The 17,377-nt window shown below is 50.9% G+C and overlaps 5 protein-coding genes across 6 annotated transcripts; 1 reads left to right on the plus strand and 4 right to left on the minus strand.

Moving 5' to 3' along the window:
* Window positions 1-241: 241 nt before the first annotated feature.
* LOC122626400 (beta-1,3-glucosyltransferase) lies at window positions 242-5,666 on the minus strand. 2 transcript variants are annotated; one of them, XM_043806648.1, is made up of 7 exons: window positions 5,208-5,666; window positions 5,016-5,152; window positions 4,582-4,852; window positions 4,011-4,143; window positions 3,566-3,719; window positions 2,516-3,047; window positions 242-336 (listed from the first exon to the last, which is right to left on the minus strand). In XM_043806648.1, exons 1-6 carry the CDS (start codon window positions 5,598-5,600, stop codon window positions 2,525-2,527), a joined length of 1,611 nt encoding a protein of 536 aa, XP_043662583.1. In that variant the 5' UTR covers window positions 5,601-5,666; the 3' UTR covers window positions 242-336; window positions 2,516-2,524. The 2 variants fall into 2 exon arrangements, with proteins under 2 accessions (XP_043662583.1, XP_043662582.1); XM_043806647.1 differs by lacking the exon at window positions 242-336 and having other exon boundaries at window positions 2,405-3,047.
* Window positions 5,667-5,931: 265 nt separating this feature from the next.
* Window positions 5,932-8,105, minus strand: LOC122620424 (myotubularin-related protein 2). Its single transcript, XM_043797874.1, has 2 exons — window positions 6,461-8,105; window positions 5,932-6,405 (listed from the first exon to the last, which is right to left on the minus strand). Exons 1-2 carry the CDS (start codon window positions 7,992-7,994, stop codon window positions 6,080-6,082), a joined length of 1,860 nt encoding a protein of 619 aa, XP_043653809.1. The 5' UTR covers window positions 7,995-8,105; the 3' UTR covers window positions 5,932-6,079.
* Window positions 8,106-8,253: 148 nt separating this feature from the next.
* LOC122626308 (metallo-beta-lactamase domain-containing protein 1) lies at window positions 8,254-9,134 on the minus strand. Its single transcript, XM_043806508.1, has one exon. The coding sequence runs from the start codon at window positions 9,047-9,049 to the stop codon at window positions 8,363-8,365; it is 687 nt and encodes a 228-aa protein (XP_043662443.1). The 5' UTR covers window positions 9,050-9,134; the 3' UTR covers window positions 8,254-8,362.
* A 282-nt stretch (window positions 9,135-9,416) lies between these two features.
* On the plus strand, window positions 9,417-12,577 carry LOC122614210 (FAST kinase domain-containing protein 1, mitochondrial). Its single transcript, XM_043788741.1, has 5 exons — window positions 9,417-11,248; window positions 11,306-11,585; window positions 11,639-11,913; window positions 11,969-12,164; window positions 12,224-12,577. Exons 1-5 carry the CDS (start codon window positions 9,508-9,510, stop codon window positions 12,429-12,431), a joined length of 2,700 nt encoding a protein of 899 aa, XP_043644676.1. The 5' UTR covers window positions 9,417-9,507; the 3' UTR covers window positions 12,432-12,577.
* On the minus strand, window positions 12,496-17,352 carry LOC122614201 (phosphoribosylformylglycinamidine synthase). Its single transcript, XM_043788728.1, has 4 exons — window positions 17,219-17,352; window positions 15,742-16,840; window positions 13,384-15,660; window positions 12,496-13,320 (listed from the first exon to the last, which is right to left on the minus strand). The coding sequence occupies exons 2-4, from the start codon at window positions 16,829-16,831 to the stop codon at window positions 12,623-12,625; spliced, it is 4,065 nt and encodes a 1,354-aa protein (XP_043644663.1). The 5' UTR covers window positions 16,832-16,840; window positions 17,219-17,352; the 3' UTR covers window positions 12,496-12,622.
* Window positions 17,353-17,377: the final 25 nt, after the last annotated feature.

Raw genomic sequence — 17,377 nt, forward strand, 5'->3', positions numbered from 1 at the left:
TCCCAGCTCTGTAACTAATATTTTGCACACAGCTGTAGCGCCGTTGAACTTCGACCTCGCCCCCGTCGCAAGAAGCTCGCAAATCCCCAAGGATTGAACCAGGAATTGAGGCGAAAGAAATCTTTTAAACAATTTCTGCCCTGTTGTTCATCCTGTCCAGCTCTGGGGCGGTTACTTAAATTTTCTGATGGCTTTACTTCTAGATGTTGCAGGACAGATTAACGCCGCTGTCCTCGTTGGACTCCCAGTGATGTCACATTGTACGGCGTAATCCACTTCCAAAGAGCCACAGGCAACCACATGGCTGTTGTCCATGTAATCTCCACTAGTGTCTATCTGCAGGACAAACTGTAATTTTATGCAAAAGTCGCAAAATTCTACGTGCCCCTCCAACTCAAGATGATATCCGCACCGTTTTCAAACAGTTTTTCTGAGGACTTAAGCTGATGGAGTAGCACATAAAGTGTAAACTGAAAATCATGAGGATGCTACATATAATGTGTTAAAAGAAAATGAAGAAAACCAATACTTTTTGGAGATTGAGCTTGAATGAAGCTAGTATGATATGAAATTGACCTGAAAGTGGTGCTTGATCTGCATCCCTAGGAATTCCATCTCCTCTATGCCAAATCCCATATGAAATCCCACCAAAATGCATGGAATCCCTCAAGATTCTGCAACTGGTGCAGCGAACTTCCGAAAAAGAGTCCCTTGTGCGGCCAGTCAAGTGGGTTCCTCCCAGTGACTTTAAACCGAAACCAACTGGAAGGGCACACTCCACTCGACTCGACGCCACTTGACTCACATGCGGCATTTATACAAATTAAATTTTGTTTTAAATTCAACTTGTCGCAGTACGGCCATGCGGCTGCTGCAGTTGACTTCGGCTTGAGGGTCGTGGTTTTGGGCTTGGTGTTCATTGAAAAATCCGCAACTAATTAGGACAGACGGACGCGGAGGACGAGCGGGCAGCACGTAGTCGACGTGGACACCACTGCATCCTCCGCCGTGGGCGAAATAAGCGACTTCGGGAGATCCACCTGAGCAGCCAGAACAAACAGAAATTCATTGCATTAATTTACTGCGGCATCCGTGTATCCGGACTTGGAAAAACTAGCAGAAATATGTAATCGTTTCATAAACATCTTCCTCAGAAGCAATAAATATTTGTGTCTAATCTTTGCTATCAATTCCGTGCCATTTAAGCCATAGAGACCTTCTTTGTTTGCTATCTTTCGATAAATTCCATTTAAGCTTTATGCTCTTCTTACGAGACTGATAAATAAACAATAATCGCCACTATAAAAATATAATACACACAGCCGGTGGCTGTTGTATATCTAAATTCTGCAATAGAGCAAAATGCCCAAAGTAAAGTAAACAAACTCCATAAGTGACAGGAACTTTCACCCAGTCGCTTATTAATTCAACACCAATTAAATGCCCACTTCTACGGCTGTCAACGGACTGAACCAACCAATTGACACATAAATTACGCCTATTTGGAAATAAGCCGACTTTGTGACCTGCAAAACCTATTGATTAGTAGCTGAATAATTAAAGAGGGCCATGCATTAAAGAGGGACGATAAGGAAGCCAACATGGCACTTAAAGAGCTTGACTAGACTTTCCGCTCCGTGCAGATTGACCCCTTTGTTTATCCGACGGATACGCGATGGGCGGATTGGCGCAACATCCAACATACAACACCCAAGAGCCTCGCCAGCCATTCGAAAAGTGCACCCAAGCGTAAACTGTTGATGCCCCCGAAAGTGAAGTAGTCACCAATTCGTCGCTCGGAGCCTTAAAATTTGCATTTAATGAGGTCAAAGTGCGGCCGAGGTGCGAAAAAATGTTGATTTAAGCAGGTACTTTGGATTGCGATGTGATTAAAGAGTCGTCGAATGGAATCGAATGCAAATTATATGCATTCCATTGCTGGGAAATTGATCTGCACAATATACTAATGGCGAATTTCCCGGAAGGAGGCATATGGAAAGTGGAGAATGCCATTTTAGTGACTTCGTGGCTCCAGAAATAAATTAGTAGCCAAGATATTCAAGGCTCACCACCGCAATTTAAACCAATTGTTGGAAGGTTATCCGCACATTTTAAAATCAGACATATTTTTTGGATAACCTCATTGTGGCAGTGTGTCCCTGTCACTGTCCAGATCCACTTTTGCTGAGCTGCCTTAGAACGATTCGAATCTGTGTCAGCGGATAATGCTGGCAATGATGTCACCGGAATGCTGGAAAATGAATATTTTCCATGCCCAAGCACCGCCAAGGAAATTCGCAGCCACATTTGAGTATTTCTACTAATTAAACTGACACGAAAGCCGCAAAACAGACGAATGCACAGAGTTGCGGACTAACCCAGTCCCAATTTTAATTTCGTCCTATAGAAAATGGCAATTTGTGTGCTTGGCAGCCGCTTGATGGCTGCCTGCAGATTGCTTTTCGGGTTCTACCCGAAAGTTCAACTGACTGCGACAGTCAGCATCAGCACTCACCTCTGCGGCTCAGAGATCTAGGTGCTTGCCCAGCCCCGTTTCCTGCAGCAATCCGACGCCTGCGGCCAAGGAATGCCGCCCCATCATCGCGGGGAGTGGTCCAGCTGCGGGCTGTTCCTTGTGCGCCGCCAGCGGAGCACTCCGGTTGACCAGGCTGCCTCCCAGCCAGCTGCGGTGGGTGTGCTCCGGATCGGTGTTCCAGAACTTGTGGAAGGACAGCGGCTGGTGCTGTTGCAGCAGTTCTTCGGCGTAGTCCTGCGGCCTGGCCTGGTGCATACCGGCAGCGGGAATCGCCGGCACGCCCAGCGCCTGGAGGCAGTAGCCCAGGATCATGTCGTCGGGTGCGCTGGCACTGGGACAACTGCAGCGCTCCACGATGAGCCGCACCAGCGGCAGGCTGAGCACGATGCCGGCACCACCCGTGTGGTAATTGAAGCCGTCGGGACCGTGCAGTCGGTAGCCATATCGCTGGCCCAGGTACACCAGCTCCGTGGCGTTGTGGCGGCACAGGAGGCCGCTCAAGCGGGGCACACTGGTGGCGAAATGGGTGTGGATGAGTGGAGGTTACCCGATGGAAAGTACCCGATGAATCGGGTATATCAATATAATCGTTTTTAATTGAATGCGCCGTCATGCGATTGGGTTGGAAACATAATTGGAAACAAGGCAGCGGAGTGCCTCCGGCAAGCCGAAGTTTAAATACACTTCCGTTTGTGTTCGTGGTTTATATGAAACCTAAAAGGATTTCATTTTAAAGCCGTAAGATATTGAAGTGTGATCAGGGAACCTACTAATATAATCGATGATGAGAACATATGTACATATGTTCATAGCGGACCGACTGAGGTATGCATATACAATGTGCTTTATAGGGTAGCAATCACAATAAAAAGTGCACTACTGGCTTAAATTAAAGAAAATAAGCCATGGATCAGCAGCGGTGTGTAAAATATGGGCATCATTCCATAGAGTTGGCCGTTAAACCCCTGTTAAAGTGGCCACTCAAAAGTATCCCCACTTATCCCAATCAATCCGTAAATGGCATCTCACCTCAACAGCGTGTCATCGTCGACGAGCATGAGCCAGCGGATATCCAGTTGCTTGCCAATGTCCTTGAGGGATAATCGTAGGATGGCCATTGTCTTGGCACAGTGTCCAGACTGCACATTGGGTATCCCAGTGCTGATTGTCGGAATGCCGGCGTCTGTTGAGAGTTTCGTTGGGGCGGGCATAAGGAGTGGGGGAAATCGGAAAGTCAAATCAATGAATATTCAATAAGTGAACTCCTCGCCGCCTGGCGCTGCAGGGGATTGGGGAATTGGGAGTGCGAGTGCGAGTGGTGGTTGGCCAATCGCACTGGCTGAAATTCAATGTTTGCCCAGGCACACATATGTATATGGATGAGATGGGTGTGGGTTGAGTTAGGGGCTTTTGTTAGTGCCCCCGATCCCCCCGTGCGGTTTAATTGCCCGCTCATTGTCGTCGGGCTGCTCACCTGCCACCTCGCTGTAGTATCTCCTGTTCCGGGCGTCGGCTGCCCAGGTGCGCTCGATGATTGGTATGCGTTCCTTGTGGAATTTCGCACAGGTTTTGATGGCGAAGTATATGTGCGATCCTGTTGTGTGCAGCTGCAGATACGGAAACGGAAAGGGAGACGGAGATGGAGATGGAAACGGTGGGTATCAGTTCGGGGTCGATAGAGAATTTATGGTTATGGAGGTTTCGAATGCTAATTGCTTCGGCTGCACCTTGAATCTGCTGGAATATGCTTGAGTCTGCTATCAATGAACTTTGATTTAAAGGCTTTAAACTGGGTTGCTTGCCTGCTTTTAACTAGCCAGTTTCTACACTATTATCAAATTAAGAAAAGTTAATTAAACATATTTTTCCTTTAGAAAGCAAAGGTGGCCTTACTTTCGCATCAATTCAAGCGGGGAAACTTCAATACACTCATGAAACATGGACAAAACTTGCCATTTTTGCAAATACCTCATCTTAATCAAAAGCCCCTTAGCATGATATATGATTTTGCTGCAAGAAGGCATGCGAGGCATAAATAAACTTACACAGCCATTCCTCCGCTGCCCCAAAGAAGTCAGTGGCTCCTCCGGCTGCGCATGCAGCACACATGCCACTTTCCTGTGCGGCACGGAAGCGGCGGTGGGGCAAATGTAGCTGGCACCTTTCAGCATGATTCCTCCGGAAATCGGGGTGCTAATGTGCGGATGCGGCGATACATTGTCGAAAATAAAGCGAGCCAGCTCGTGAGAGGCATCAATGGAGAAGTCGCTGCGAAGGGTGATGTTGTGGCCAGTGGGAGCAACCAGATCCGCCAACCTGGAAGCGAGTGATTCATTCAAGCTATGCCTACATGATTGTATAACAATGCTTAGCTTATCAATTGTCAATATGGATTGTTCGTGCCTAAAACAACTTTTCCTTTTGTATCGCAATGCATTAGTGATAACTTGCTTCCATATGCTCATTAATGAGGACTCACCTTCGCAACAGAGCGCCAGTGAATACGACTCCGGCACTGAGCATGGGGTATGGGAACTGCTGGGCACCCTTGTAGTTCCAGAAGTGGTGGATAATGGTGGCCTCCGCATCGTAGAGGGCGTGGCCATAGAAGGCGAGCTGGAGGAAGCACAGTGGTACAGGGCACAGTTGTGGCCTCTGGGGGCAAACTCACCTCCCTCGAGTCCTGGCGACGCAGTTGCTCGAGCAGGCCGCGCAGCGAGGACACACGCGTGTTGTGTTGACACCATATAATCCATTCCGTACGCGCACCCAGCACACGTGCCGGGGCTCGCAGATGAGGCAGTGCGTCCAGCAGGGTCCAGTAGTTAAGCAGCTCATGCATTACATGGACCTTTAGGACAAATTCTCCGGGGAAGATCCCGGCCAGCACCAGTGCTTGCTGCTGCTTCAGCACGTTGTGCGATAAGGATGAGCACTCACTTCTGGCCTGCAGAGGATACGGGGGGCAGGCAATGACCAGGAGCACCTCCCCTGGCTGTTTACTACCGCGGCAGAAACTCGCGAGGCACAGAAGCCCCAGCAGCACACATATCCTAGCAGGCATGACTAATCCGAACACATTCCTGATATTTTCTAAACACCTGTCCTCTTCCCACCGCAAAACGGAACACGTCTGTCCCGATGAACGTGCGATGTCGTACTGAGGCAGCGGCAGCTGTGATTTCATTTTGGCGCAAAGCCGAAACGTGTTGTGTCCTGTGGTGTCAACAGTGGGATTCGGGATTTAACGTGCGTAGTCCAACGCGCAGGCGCCTGTAAGGAGCTGTGTTTATGAATGAATCGCAAGGAGCATGCAACAGTTGGTCTCCTGCCCAAGTGTCTCCTTTATGAATCGTATATCAGAACAAGGGAGAATGATTAATTACATGCGATAATATGGTTAAACTTTCAGATGGGCAACTGTGACAATGTTGAATCGACCAGCTCTCCATTCAAGAAAATCTTTTATTTGGAATTAGAACATAGAGCACAATAAGTGCGCTACATATGCGTACAAGTAGGGGGAATAGAAAAGCAATACTATTAGTGCATAGGCGAGGCCAGTCGCGTAGTTGTCTGCATGCTGTTGCTGCGGTTGTTCGACTTGAGCCGCAGCTCGTTCACGAGCTTAAATAATTGGTCCTGCTTGGAGAGCAGTTCGCGGGTTCGCTGGCAGCCGTGCTGAGGAGCGCAAAGCCCGGGATTCCAGCGACAGTATAGACCCTTCCACAGGCGGACCGATCTCACGCTGGCGATGGGACGCAGCACCAACTCGGCCCCATGCGTGAACGAGGGGAAAAGCGGATTCAAATACTGGTCCAGCGAAGAGTTGATGTGCGTCCACAAGGATGTTGTCTTATGCTTCAGATCTGCAATAAATGTGAGAATTATTTTCAAGTCCATGAAAACAGCAATCGGTCTAACCTTCGGCCACACGCTCGGCCTCCGTGTTGCAGAGGAAGGTGCCAAATCGACACGAGTACAGGTGATCCACGATGGTTATCAGGAAGTGCTCGTTGAACTCAAACGCATTGTTGAACTGCTGGCTAACCTGCCAGACGCTATCGATAAATTGCAGGAACACTGGGGATCTGTCTGCATCCGAGTGCTTGTTGTCGCCGTGACCAATGCGTTGCTGGAACTTGTGGCCAAAGGAGAGCCACTCCTTCTCGATGAGAACCTCGAAGCCGCGCACTGTGCGATAGTGCGGATCGAGCAGCAGCATGGAAAGGGCCGTCAGCTGGGCTGTGCGATCCCAGCCGTCCGAGCAGTGAACTACGACAGAGGTGCTCATAGTCTCCACCTTGTCAACGATCCTAACGGCACCGGCCAGAATGCACCTAATGTGCTTTAGCCACAGTGTGTTGTCGATGGCCGTCTGCCACTTGGAGTCGTCGGTGGTGGGGAAGCAAGCCTCCTTCACTTTGCGCAGACTCTCTCGCATCACGTGAATGTTGTGAATGTCGAGGAAGTTGATTTCCACGTTCTTGTACGCGTCCTCCGACTCGTAGCCGCCGCCCTTGGCCTTGTTAGCAATCGCATTGGCGCTTGGTCGCGCATCCATGATGGTCAACTTGTCTGACTGGGCGTTCGCCTCCATGATAAAACTTAGGTACGCCTCATCGTCGGCATTCCGCTTGCCACTCACACCCACCAGCGGCTGGGAGCACCGCGTAATGGTCGCCTGAGTCCGGGGATTCATCCAGGACAACACTGGCAGGCGGCAGCGCGAGCGAAACTGTGCCACGCGCCTCAGGAAATCATCGGAGGCCGCCTTGGGCACAGCCCACACGGCCGGATAGCTATCGCAAATGGCGTAGGACTCGTTTAGCTTGGTTGCCCGCCACATGTCGTTGGGAACGCCCAAGCGCCGCAGCTCCGCCAGCGGCTCGTATACCGCCCATCCGTCCCAGCCGCCGTTCCCGTTCACCGAGTTGGCCGCGGCGTGTGCGAATGCAAAGAGGCGTCCACTGTACGAGAGTGGAAAGGCATTGGCCTGCAGTTTCTCAAACACCGTCCGGCGCGAATGATTCTGCTGCTTATGGGCGAAGCGCAGGTTTCGCATGTCCTTGCAGAATATCTCGATTCCGTACGAGTTCTCGCCCCGCGACGTGGCACCGCCAATCTTCTCCACGCGCGCAATCACGCCCAGCGGCACGTCGACGACGACGGGCGGCTCCTGATCCCGCAGAGGAAGCGACCGGAAGTACAGGCGGTAGTTGGTTATGGTCAGGGCGCCGAACACGGGACCGCGGTAGGGACAGACATAGGTCACGTCGTTCTTCTGGTCCTGGTCCTCCTCGCCCTCCAGATAGCCGAAGGGCGTGTCCCGCAGAACGCCGTTCTCCCCGCCTCCGTGCTTGGAGCCCAGGGAACTGGACTTGGAGCTGCTGTCCAGGGAATTGCTGCTGGCAGTCTTGGAGGCCAACTTGTCGGCCAGGCTCGCGGAGGGATCCATTGCGCGATGGACACGAGTGGTGTATGGCTATTGTGTTGCTGGTTGTGCAGCTGTGTTTTCTTTTCCAATTGTTAGCTAAATGCAATTCACCAAAACTCATGCAGCAGTGCTGCCAACTCGCGCAATAATAAAATCATCTGGACAAATGTCCCATTTTTTGGATAAAAGTACCAAAGGGACATTTTGAAATGGCGCGAAATTTGATTTTGATTTGCTTTATTTAAATAAGTAAACTTAGCTACGACCCCAGAATGATAATAAAAATGTCTTTGCATTGTTTATCTGTTACTGAATGCAAAGTGGAGAAAACGGGGGAAGAAAAATAATATACATATATGCATCCATATATGTATTTTATGTTTATTAAATTAAGTGCTAGAAGCAGCGTCTTCTTTTAGCTTACAGCGCATTGCTGGGGTGACAGGAAACATTGGACCATGTCCTGGGACAATAAATTCGCAAAGATGTGAAATTTTACTGCGTTCCTTGCGCTGCACCTTCTCGTTTTCGCTTCCAGCGTCCATCCAAATGGTCTCGTCCTCGATGTCCTCGCGTCTCTCGAAGAGATCTCCGGTGATACCGACGCGTCCCCCGAGCTGGGAGTTGTCCACAATCACGGAAACGCAGCTGAGGGTGTGTCCCGGCGAGCGTCTCACTACCACCTCGGCATTCGAGTCCAGGGCCAGTTGCTCGTCCGGATTTCCACTGCCAAGGTGGTCCATGTAGAGGTCGTGATGCGAGGCACATGCGCCTACCAAATGCATGCGTGCCTTCTGAAACAGGTAGTTGCAACCGATATGGTCAGAGTGTCCGTGGGAGCAGACCACCACGTGGATGTCATCGACGCCCAGACCTTGGTGCTGCAGCAACGAACGCAGGTGCTCTCCATCCCAGGCTGTCATGGTGTCCACGATTATGTTTGTGCCATCCCGGCAGCGGACCAGTGTGCAGGTGCAGTTAGCCCGCATGGCGGACTCATCTCCGTCTTCCTGGCGGGAGTAGCCGTCCTGGAGCACGATCACATGGTTCCTTTGTGCAGGATCAGTGTATGCCATTGTCTGACGGTTTAATAAAGCTATTGTTTAAGCGTATGAAATTATTTAGGGTATTAGTAATGCAGTTCGATTGTTGTATGGTCGAATTTGAGTCAGCTGATTATCAGCTGTTGCATACAAACTGAAAACCAACTTTTGAACAACCTGTTGGAAGCTAGAGTTGCCACATTTGCTTTAAATAAACCTGTTTAAAAAACAATGTTTTTTAATTCTAACTAAAAATATTAGTAATTTCTTATCGAATTAAACGTATATCGCTAATAATTTAGCAAATATAATAAAATGTATATAGTATATTTTCATTAAACATGTTTGTTTAGTATTGCTTTCAGTGTACTGATAGTTATAACCACATGGCAACCCCGACACCAGCTGGTCGCCAAAATCGCCTCACATGTTTATACGGCGTAATTTTGATATTATTTAACGATTTCTGAATAAGCGCGAGATAAAGTGGCATGTATCTGAACCACCTGCCGCGGACACAATGCAAGTACCTACAGTACCTTTTGCAGGTGCGTCAGTTTCAGCTCCTGCGACGGCAGGTTAACATTGGCGCAAAGCCTCCCATACGAACAGCTGCTTTGCTGCCGGCACTGGGACAAAAACTGAGGAAGCACTCGCAGCTGGTGAACGGAAATATCCAGGACAAGTTTAGCGTAGCTCAGGAACAGGATGCTCTACTAACCCGACTAGAGGAGGCCAAGACAGGCGACCAGCTGATAGATGTGTTGGAGAGCTGTGATGGCATGCAGAGCTCCCATGTGGTGGAGGGAATCTCTTTGCTGTGGAAGCTCTATCACGACACAGACCAGCCAAGTAGAGATGCCATTACGGAGCGCGTGCTGCTTAGAGTGCTACCAATATTGAGTCCCTATGTAAACCAACTGGAGATCAATGATCTCAGTAGGTGCTACCTGTACCTGCGCAAAATGCACATACCAAACTCTGAGGCAGTCGTGGAGGCCGTGCTGACGAGAGCCCTACAATTAATCGACCCAGAAGTGAAGGATGAAGCCGTTCCCTTGACCTCTTTGTCTCGCCTCTCGGTGGGAATCAACTTGGAACGCGACTTCTTCACTCCACTTGTGTGCAGAAACTTTGTGCCGCACGTAGAGCATCATATAAATACGTGCCACAACGAGGAGCAGGTTCGCCTTCTTTCCACGTGCCTCTTTCAGCTGCACTTTCTCATTGACGACGAGCTACTTACACGCTTTAAGTTGCGCTTGACTGAAATGATGCAAAGCGGCGCCCTAAGCCATAAAACTCCGAAGGCTCTTCTTAAGGTGATCCACATGCTGAATAATCCAGTGTGGTCTCAGAATCATACCCAATTGATTCGGGAGGTCATGCTGGCATTGCGACCTTGCATCCACCAAATAGAGTCTGCAGATCTAAAGAGCATGTGTCGCGCGTTTCTGCACCACCAAGAACCCGCCGCCCTGATGGAGCCGCTCCAGAAAGCCCTTGAAAAGTTGCTGCAGGATGAAAGCTCAGCTGACGCCCTGTCGTGTGCAGCTCCCTTTGCTACGCCCCTGCAAAGAGACAAGTATGTGCATCATTTTAGGGAATTGCTCTACTCCGAAGAGGCCTGGCTGCTGCCTGGTGCGAGTGGACACTTCTTCAGCGTACTGCGTGCATTAAAGGTCTCCGACATTGGACTTTGCAACACATACTGGTCAGGAGTTATACGAGAGCTGGAGTCGTCTCCGGAGGAGCAGTCTCACCTACGTTTCCTGAGACATTGTCAACGCTACATGAACTTTAATAACAACCTGGGAGGCACTTACCGACACTTAGAACTGGAACGAAAGTTAAGTCGCATGTGCATGACTGCTATGGAGCAGGACATTGCGGGAAGGCTGCCAGCGAAGTTCGCACGACTTGCATCCTTTGTGCTAGCTTACGGACAGACCCCATTGGCCTGGAAAAAGTTTCCCAACTTCTTGTTAAGCAAAATGCTCGCCATGGCTCCCCAGCTGGGCATTCAGGATTGCTTCCTACTCAGTCGAGGCATGCAAATAGCCAGTGAACTACGCTTTCGCCAGCATCTTCCGTCACTAGTTGGCATGCAGCTGTCCACTATGGACAGCATTCTCATTGGTTGCGCCGAGAGGCACTTGACTGATGCCGAAGAGGACCCCCTAAATGCCAGCGAATTGAGCATGATTGTCAGAACACTCAGTCATCGCAAGAGTAAGTTGTTGATAACGTCGGTTCAATTACCATATAAACAATTATATCCCTTTTCAGAGCTAAAGAACACGGTGGTTTACAACCAGGCTTTGGCACAGTACAAAAGTCTGCCCTGCAAGGATCTCAACTCTCGGGTGGTTCGGGACATGGCCTACAACTTCAACGCTTCGAATTTCTTTGTTCCCGAGCTCCTGGAGTCCATGTTCGCCTACATTTCCGAACAGCACGAGCACGTTACCGGCGACACAGTGGAGAAAGTGTTGACCTGTTCGTATAATTTGGGCTACATGCCTGCATCCGTTGAGGCTTTGGACCACGCCTCCGGAGTACTGCTAAGGTGGGCATAAACTTCCTAAAATGTTCAAATCTATAATGTTATTTTCGCTTCAGAGACTTTGACCAGATGAGTGGATTGTCGATCGTCCAGGCTTGTCTAGCACTGTGCTTCTACAAATCAATACCTGAGGAGCTAATCAATCAAGTATTCTGCGTGAAGTTCATTCAGCGAATCGAGGATGAAATACAGGTCTGCTACTCAAAAGCAACTTATCCGGAACGGGTCCTTAACCTGGTTATGCAATTGAATCGCACCGTATGCCTGGATTTTCCGGAAGCCAATGTGCCCTGGTTTCAACAGAACTACATCGAGGCGCAGATCAGCAAAAGTAATCCATAATTATAATGCTCCTATAAGCGTTCTTAATCATATATTCCTTATAGAATCAGTGATACCTAGTGAGTCCACAGCAGAGGTGAAGCAGCTGCTGCAACAGCTTCTTAAGAATGACAACCACTTTCGCTGCAACCACACTACTCCCTACGGCTACCAAATAGACTTTGTGATACATTTTGATCGGGATAGGAAGCCCATCCCAGCACCTCCCGTGGAAGCCACAATGCTGGATCGCATAACTAAGTTAGCACACAAACGAAAGTAATATAATTTAAGTACTTTATTAATGATTCCAATTTTAGGGTGGCAATACTCCTGCTGAAGTTCGACTCTTTTTGTGAAAACGATCTGACTGCCTTGCGTGGTCCCGACTCTCTGAAGATGAGACATCTAGAGATGATGGGCTACAAGGTGATGCAAATCAACGAACACGACTGGAACTCCAAGTATATGGCATCCACAGCAGCCAAGGCCAACTACCTTAAGTGCTTGTTACAAATTTCACATTAGCTTTCATTTCTATCCGTCGTGACGGCATTACTTTCACATAAGTAAGTGTATTCGAGTTAAAAAGTTGTATAGGTATTTAGGTTTATTTTATAAAAATAGTAAACAAATTCGTGAATTGTATATTGTATTTAGATATTTCAGGTCATAAATGCCAAGAATGTATTTAACCGCTTTTAATTCCTATAGAATTACTATTGATTCGAGTTGGCACACCAATTGTAGGCGTTGTTAAACATAATCTGCCATGGACTTTCCGGCTGTGTGGGGGAAACTTCGAATGAAGGTGGCACATAGGGCCATTGGAACATGGAGGAGCACCGCTCAGGATGTGGCATTAGGGCCAAGTGACGTCCATCCGTTGAGCAAAGGCCAGCAATTCCCTGAGGACTACCGTTCGGATTAAGAGGATAGAGTTCCGTGGGCTTGCCTTCATCATCAACATATTGCAGTGTCACCAGCTGTTCCGACTGCAATTGGCTAATAAGCTTCTCATCCCGGAATGCAAAGCGACCTTCACCATGAGCCACCCAACAACCCAGCACCAGATCCTTCATACTTCCGAGCATGATAGAGCGGTTGCTTGGAATCTTTACTGTGGCCCAACGACACTCGAATCGCTGCGATCTGTTATGGAGCAGGGCCACGTCCGGATCCACACCAACCTCGCTTCCCGAGCTGCCTACGAATCCAATGAGAGTCATCAGCTGGCAACCATTGCAAATGCCCAAGGAGAAGACATCCTGACGACGCTTGAAAGCCTCGAACTGCGGCAACAAGCGGGGATTGTGGAGTATGTTTGCTGCCCAGCCCTTGGCGGATCCCAAAGTGTCCGCATAGCTGAAGCCGCCCGGGAAAATCAGTCCACGGTATTGGGACACGCTTGCGGTGCCTGAAAGAATAAATCATTTGGATAAGTCTTAACCCCTTTATAGGAATTTACCATAGAGCTTACCTTGAAGAAGATCCGACATGGTCACATCGTGCACCTCGAAGTTTGCCTTCAGCAGGCAGGCCATCATCTCACGTTCACTGTTGACGCCCTCCTCACGGAGCACGGCCACGCGAACTGGAGCGGAGCATCGCTTGAGAGTTAGCTCGGCCTGCAGATTCTGTGGTCCCTTATACTGGGGGGCTTGGCGATACTCAAGGCTATTGTACTCTGCCTCGGCGCACTCCGGGTTGGCCTGAAGTTTCTCCAGCTCGTAACTGGTTCGCTCCCATTTCTTGTAAAGCAGACGGAGTGGCTGATCCAGCAGCGCTGACTTGCCGTTCTTGAGTACCACTCTTGAATCGAGTCCGAATCCGTCGGTCACACCCAAATAGTAGTTTGGTACACCTGCCTTTTCGTAGTAGGATCGAACCCGTTCCAGGTCTGATTCCAATACTTCCACCACCCATCCACACTCCTCGGCAAAGAGAAGAGCTAGTTCGGGACGATTAAGTTTCTCGACAGCCTTATCGAAGTTCTTGAGCTTGGCCAAGGACTCCGATAGGTCCACTCTGAGGCCACTCAGTCCTCCGATGGCCATCTCCAACAGGCAAACTACCAATCCTCCGTCACTGACATCGTGTCCTGCCCGAAGAAGTCCTTCGCCCAACAAGGATTGGGTAACTGCAAATGCTTTGCCCAGCAGATCACTTCTTGTCAAGTTTGGCGCCTCCTTGCCCTGCTGCGCGTATACCTGAGCCAGAGCCGATCCACCCAGGCGAGCGCTGTTCTCCAGATTTATCCAGAGCAAAGAAGTCTTTGAGCCAGCGGCGGGTCCTTTAAGATCAGGCGTAACCTTTAGCCGCACATCCGGACAGGGAGCATAGGTGGAGATGACGAGAGTACCCGGGGACTTGATAGTCTCTCCGCCCACCTTAGCTGCCATGGACAGAGAGTCTTTACCGCCATCGATGGCGATGTGAAGCTCCTCAAGGATCTGACAGAGCTCCTTGCAGGCGTCGAACATCCTGGCACCCTCGCCAGGCAGCTTTGCAGCCCACATCCAGTTGCCAGAGCACTTGACGTCCGCCAGTTCGCTGATCTTCACAAACACAAGATTACTCAGCGCTTCAGCCACACACATCCTGGCCATAGCAGCCGGATCGAGGAGTCCCTTCAGTGGCTGTGTTCCAATGGATGTGGCGATTCCTGAGTGACTAAAGTGGGAGACGGTGGTTAACGCGTAGTCCGAAAGTGGAGCCTGCAGCGGTCCCACGCACTGTTGCTGTGCGATCAATCCTCCGACGCAGCGATCCACCTTGTTGGTGAGGAAACGCTTGCTACCGACGGCCACTAAGCTAAGAACCCTCTCCAAGGCGTCGTCCAGAAGCAGGTCTTTCGGCAGACTCAACTCCTTGAGCGGCGTCTGCTCGCGTTTCAAGTCGTACGTTCTCTTGGGCATGTCGCCCAAAACGTACTTAAGTTCCAAGTCGAACGGTGAGACGGCGCTGCTGCTAGACTCGTTTAAAGCCTGTTCCAGATCTTTGGGGGCAGGCTTCTCCAGCAGCGTTACTCGCCCATCTCCCGTCACCACTCCCACGAAGCTAATGGGACAGCGTTCACGCCGGCAGATCTTTTCCAGCAGCTCGCGTTGATCAGCGTTGCAGAGAATGGCGTTGTTTTCCTGGTACTCGGCACCCCACAGTTCGAGGGCAGTGATCGTGGGATCGCCGAGTTGAAACTCCTTGGAGAAGATAACGGCTCCGGCGAAGCCTGGTTCCACCAGCTCCTTGAGCACGTTGCCGTTGCCGCCAGCTCCCTGGTCATGAATGGCCAAGATGGGGTTTTGGTCGCCCAACTCTAGACAGGCTCGCACCACGCGGTTCAACTTGTTCTCCATTTCGGCGTCTCCTCGCTGTACGGCGTTAAAGTCCAGCTCAGCATCTCCGGATCCTTGTATCTCCACGGAGCTTGCGGCACCGCCACCCACTCCTATCCTGTACACTGGGCCCCCGATCTTCGCCAGCAACTGACCACGAGCCGGCGGCAGCTTCTCACGCATGGAAGCGGGCATGGTGCCCAGGCCACCACTGAACATTATCGGCTTCACGTACTCATCCCGCTGGCTGGCATCAGCCGCACTGTTCAACCCGTAGGAGAGGGCGAAGCCGGAGATCACTGGCTCGCCGAACTTGTTGCCGTAGTCAGAGGCGCCATTGCTCGCCTCTATGAGCACCTGAAGTGGTGGCGCAAACGTCGGAGGGTATTTATATTCCGAGGGCTCGTATGGCTGTTTGTAGCCTGCAAAGATGAGGAAGTCGTGAATTAACAAAAGAATATTGAGCTAATAGCAATTGAGTACTCAAATAAACAAGTGCTCACCTGGAATGTGGAGAGCGCCAACACAGTAACCAGCGGTGCCGGCGATCGGCACGCCTCCTCTGCCCACGCCTTGGACATCGCGCAGTCGTCCGCCAGTGCCGGTAGTGGCTCCGCTGAAGGGCGCCACGGCAGTGGGCATGTTGTGGGTCTCAGCCGTGAAAATCAGGTCCGACTGCACGCTCTGCAGATGCACTGCACCGGGAGCGACCACGGAGGACGGGACTACGGTCTGGTGCTCGAATCCGACCATGGCGCTGCTGTTGTCGCTGAACTTAATAGTGTTGTTGGGGTTCGTGTGCGCCTGCGTGTCCATGATCATGCGAATTAGCGACTTGGGCTGCTCCACCCCGTCGATCACCATGCGTCCGCGGAAGAACCAGTGGCGCGAGTGCTCACTGTTGCTCTGGGCGCAGTCGAAGAGCTCCACAGTGGTGGGATTGCGGCCCAGCTCCTTGGCAAACAAGTCGTGGTAGTAGTCCAAATCAAAGTCGTTGAAGGCTAAGCCGAGCTCCTGATTAATCCGCTCCAGCGCCGCCCTTCCCTCCTCCAAAACGGGCACGAAATGCCAGTTGGCCTGACGCTCAGGTAGCTGCTCGTCAAAGCTCGCCTTGGGGGTGTTCTCCTCGGTGTACAAGCACTGGGTCATGCGATCGCCCAGCAGAGGAACGAACCTGGCTGCTTCCGGCACCTTCGATCCCTCGCCAAAAGTAACCAGATAGCGGGTGGAAGTTTCCACCCGACGCACCTCGGAGTAGCCGAGATTCTGGAATATATTCACGCAGTTCGTGGAGTACGGCGTGGAGAAGTTAAAGCGCGGCCCGATCTCCAGGAGCAACTGCCTCGGCCCTGCCGACAGCAGGGCAGGTTGTCTGGACAGGCTCTGGCCATTGCTCAGCGGCTGCTTCACCAGCCACACCAGCAGCTCGTCCAGGGCCAGAGAGTGCTCGGCCTGGGCGCTGTACTCCAGATGATAGCAGCGCTCCATGCGCACGGACACCACGGCGGCGTCCTCCTCGCGCAACCGGCGCAGGACACCCTGCTCCTCGGCCGCGGAGTGGGCCTGCACATCGTAGAAGCGAAGGATGACCATGTCGTGGGGCTGCAAGAAACGAAATGCTGATTGAGTACAGACAGTGTGCACTCCTCGCTCGTCGAATCGCGAATGATCTTGGGGAGTTGCGAAGCGGTTGACGACCAGTGGGGCCGTGCCCACGCTGGGGGTTATCAACTGGCGGCACCTATACCACAGCCCACATCTCACAGCCCACAGCAGTGGATCAGGTTACAGCCGAGCGGAATCGATGGAATCGCCTGCAGCAATCGCTGCACTGGCGTCACAACTTGTTTTTGTTTTTGCCCGACTGGGAGTTTGCTGATAAGACAGCGTAAACATATTTTCCATTGCGAACGGAAACCTGCCCGGCTGAATGGTCGGTTAAATGAATTTAGGTAAATGTAAATAATAAACGCCAACTACCCCAAATTGAAGCACAATAACACTGAGCGGAGCACACGTGCGTCTCAATTGCAAATTACGATCGTTTTGGGGCTTCAGCTCGGTTTCCCCTCACTCTGCGGCTCAATCCACCACACCGCTCGCTGACCGGTTGGCCAGTGCTGCACAGCGATGGGGCTT

The sequence above is a fragment of the Drosophila teissieri genome, chromosome 2L, assembly GCF_016746235.2.
Source record: "Drosophila teissieri strain GT53w chromosome 2L, Prin_Dtei_1.1, whole genome shotgun sequence".
Lineage (NCBI taxonomy): Eukaryota > Metazoa > Arthropoda > Insecta > Diptera > Drosophilidae > Drosophila > Drosophila teissieri.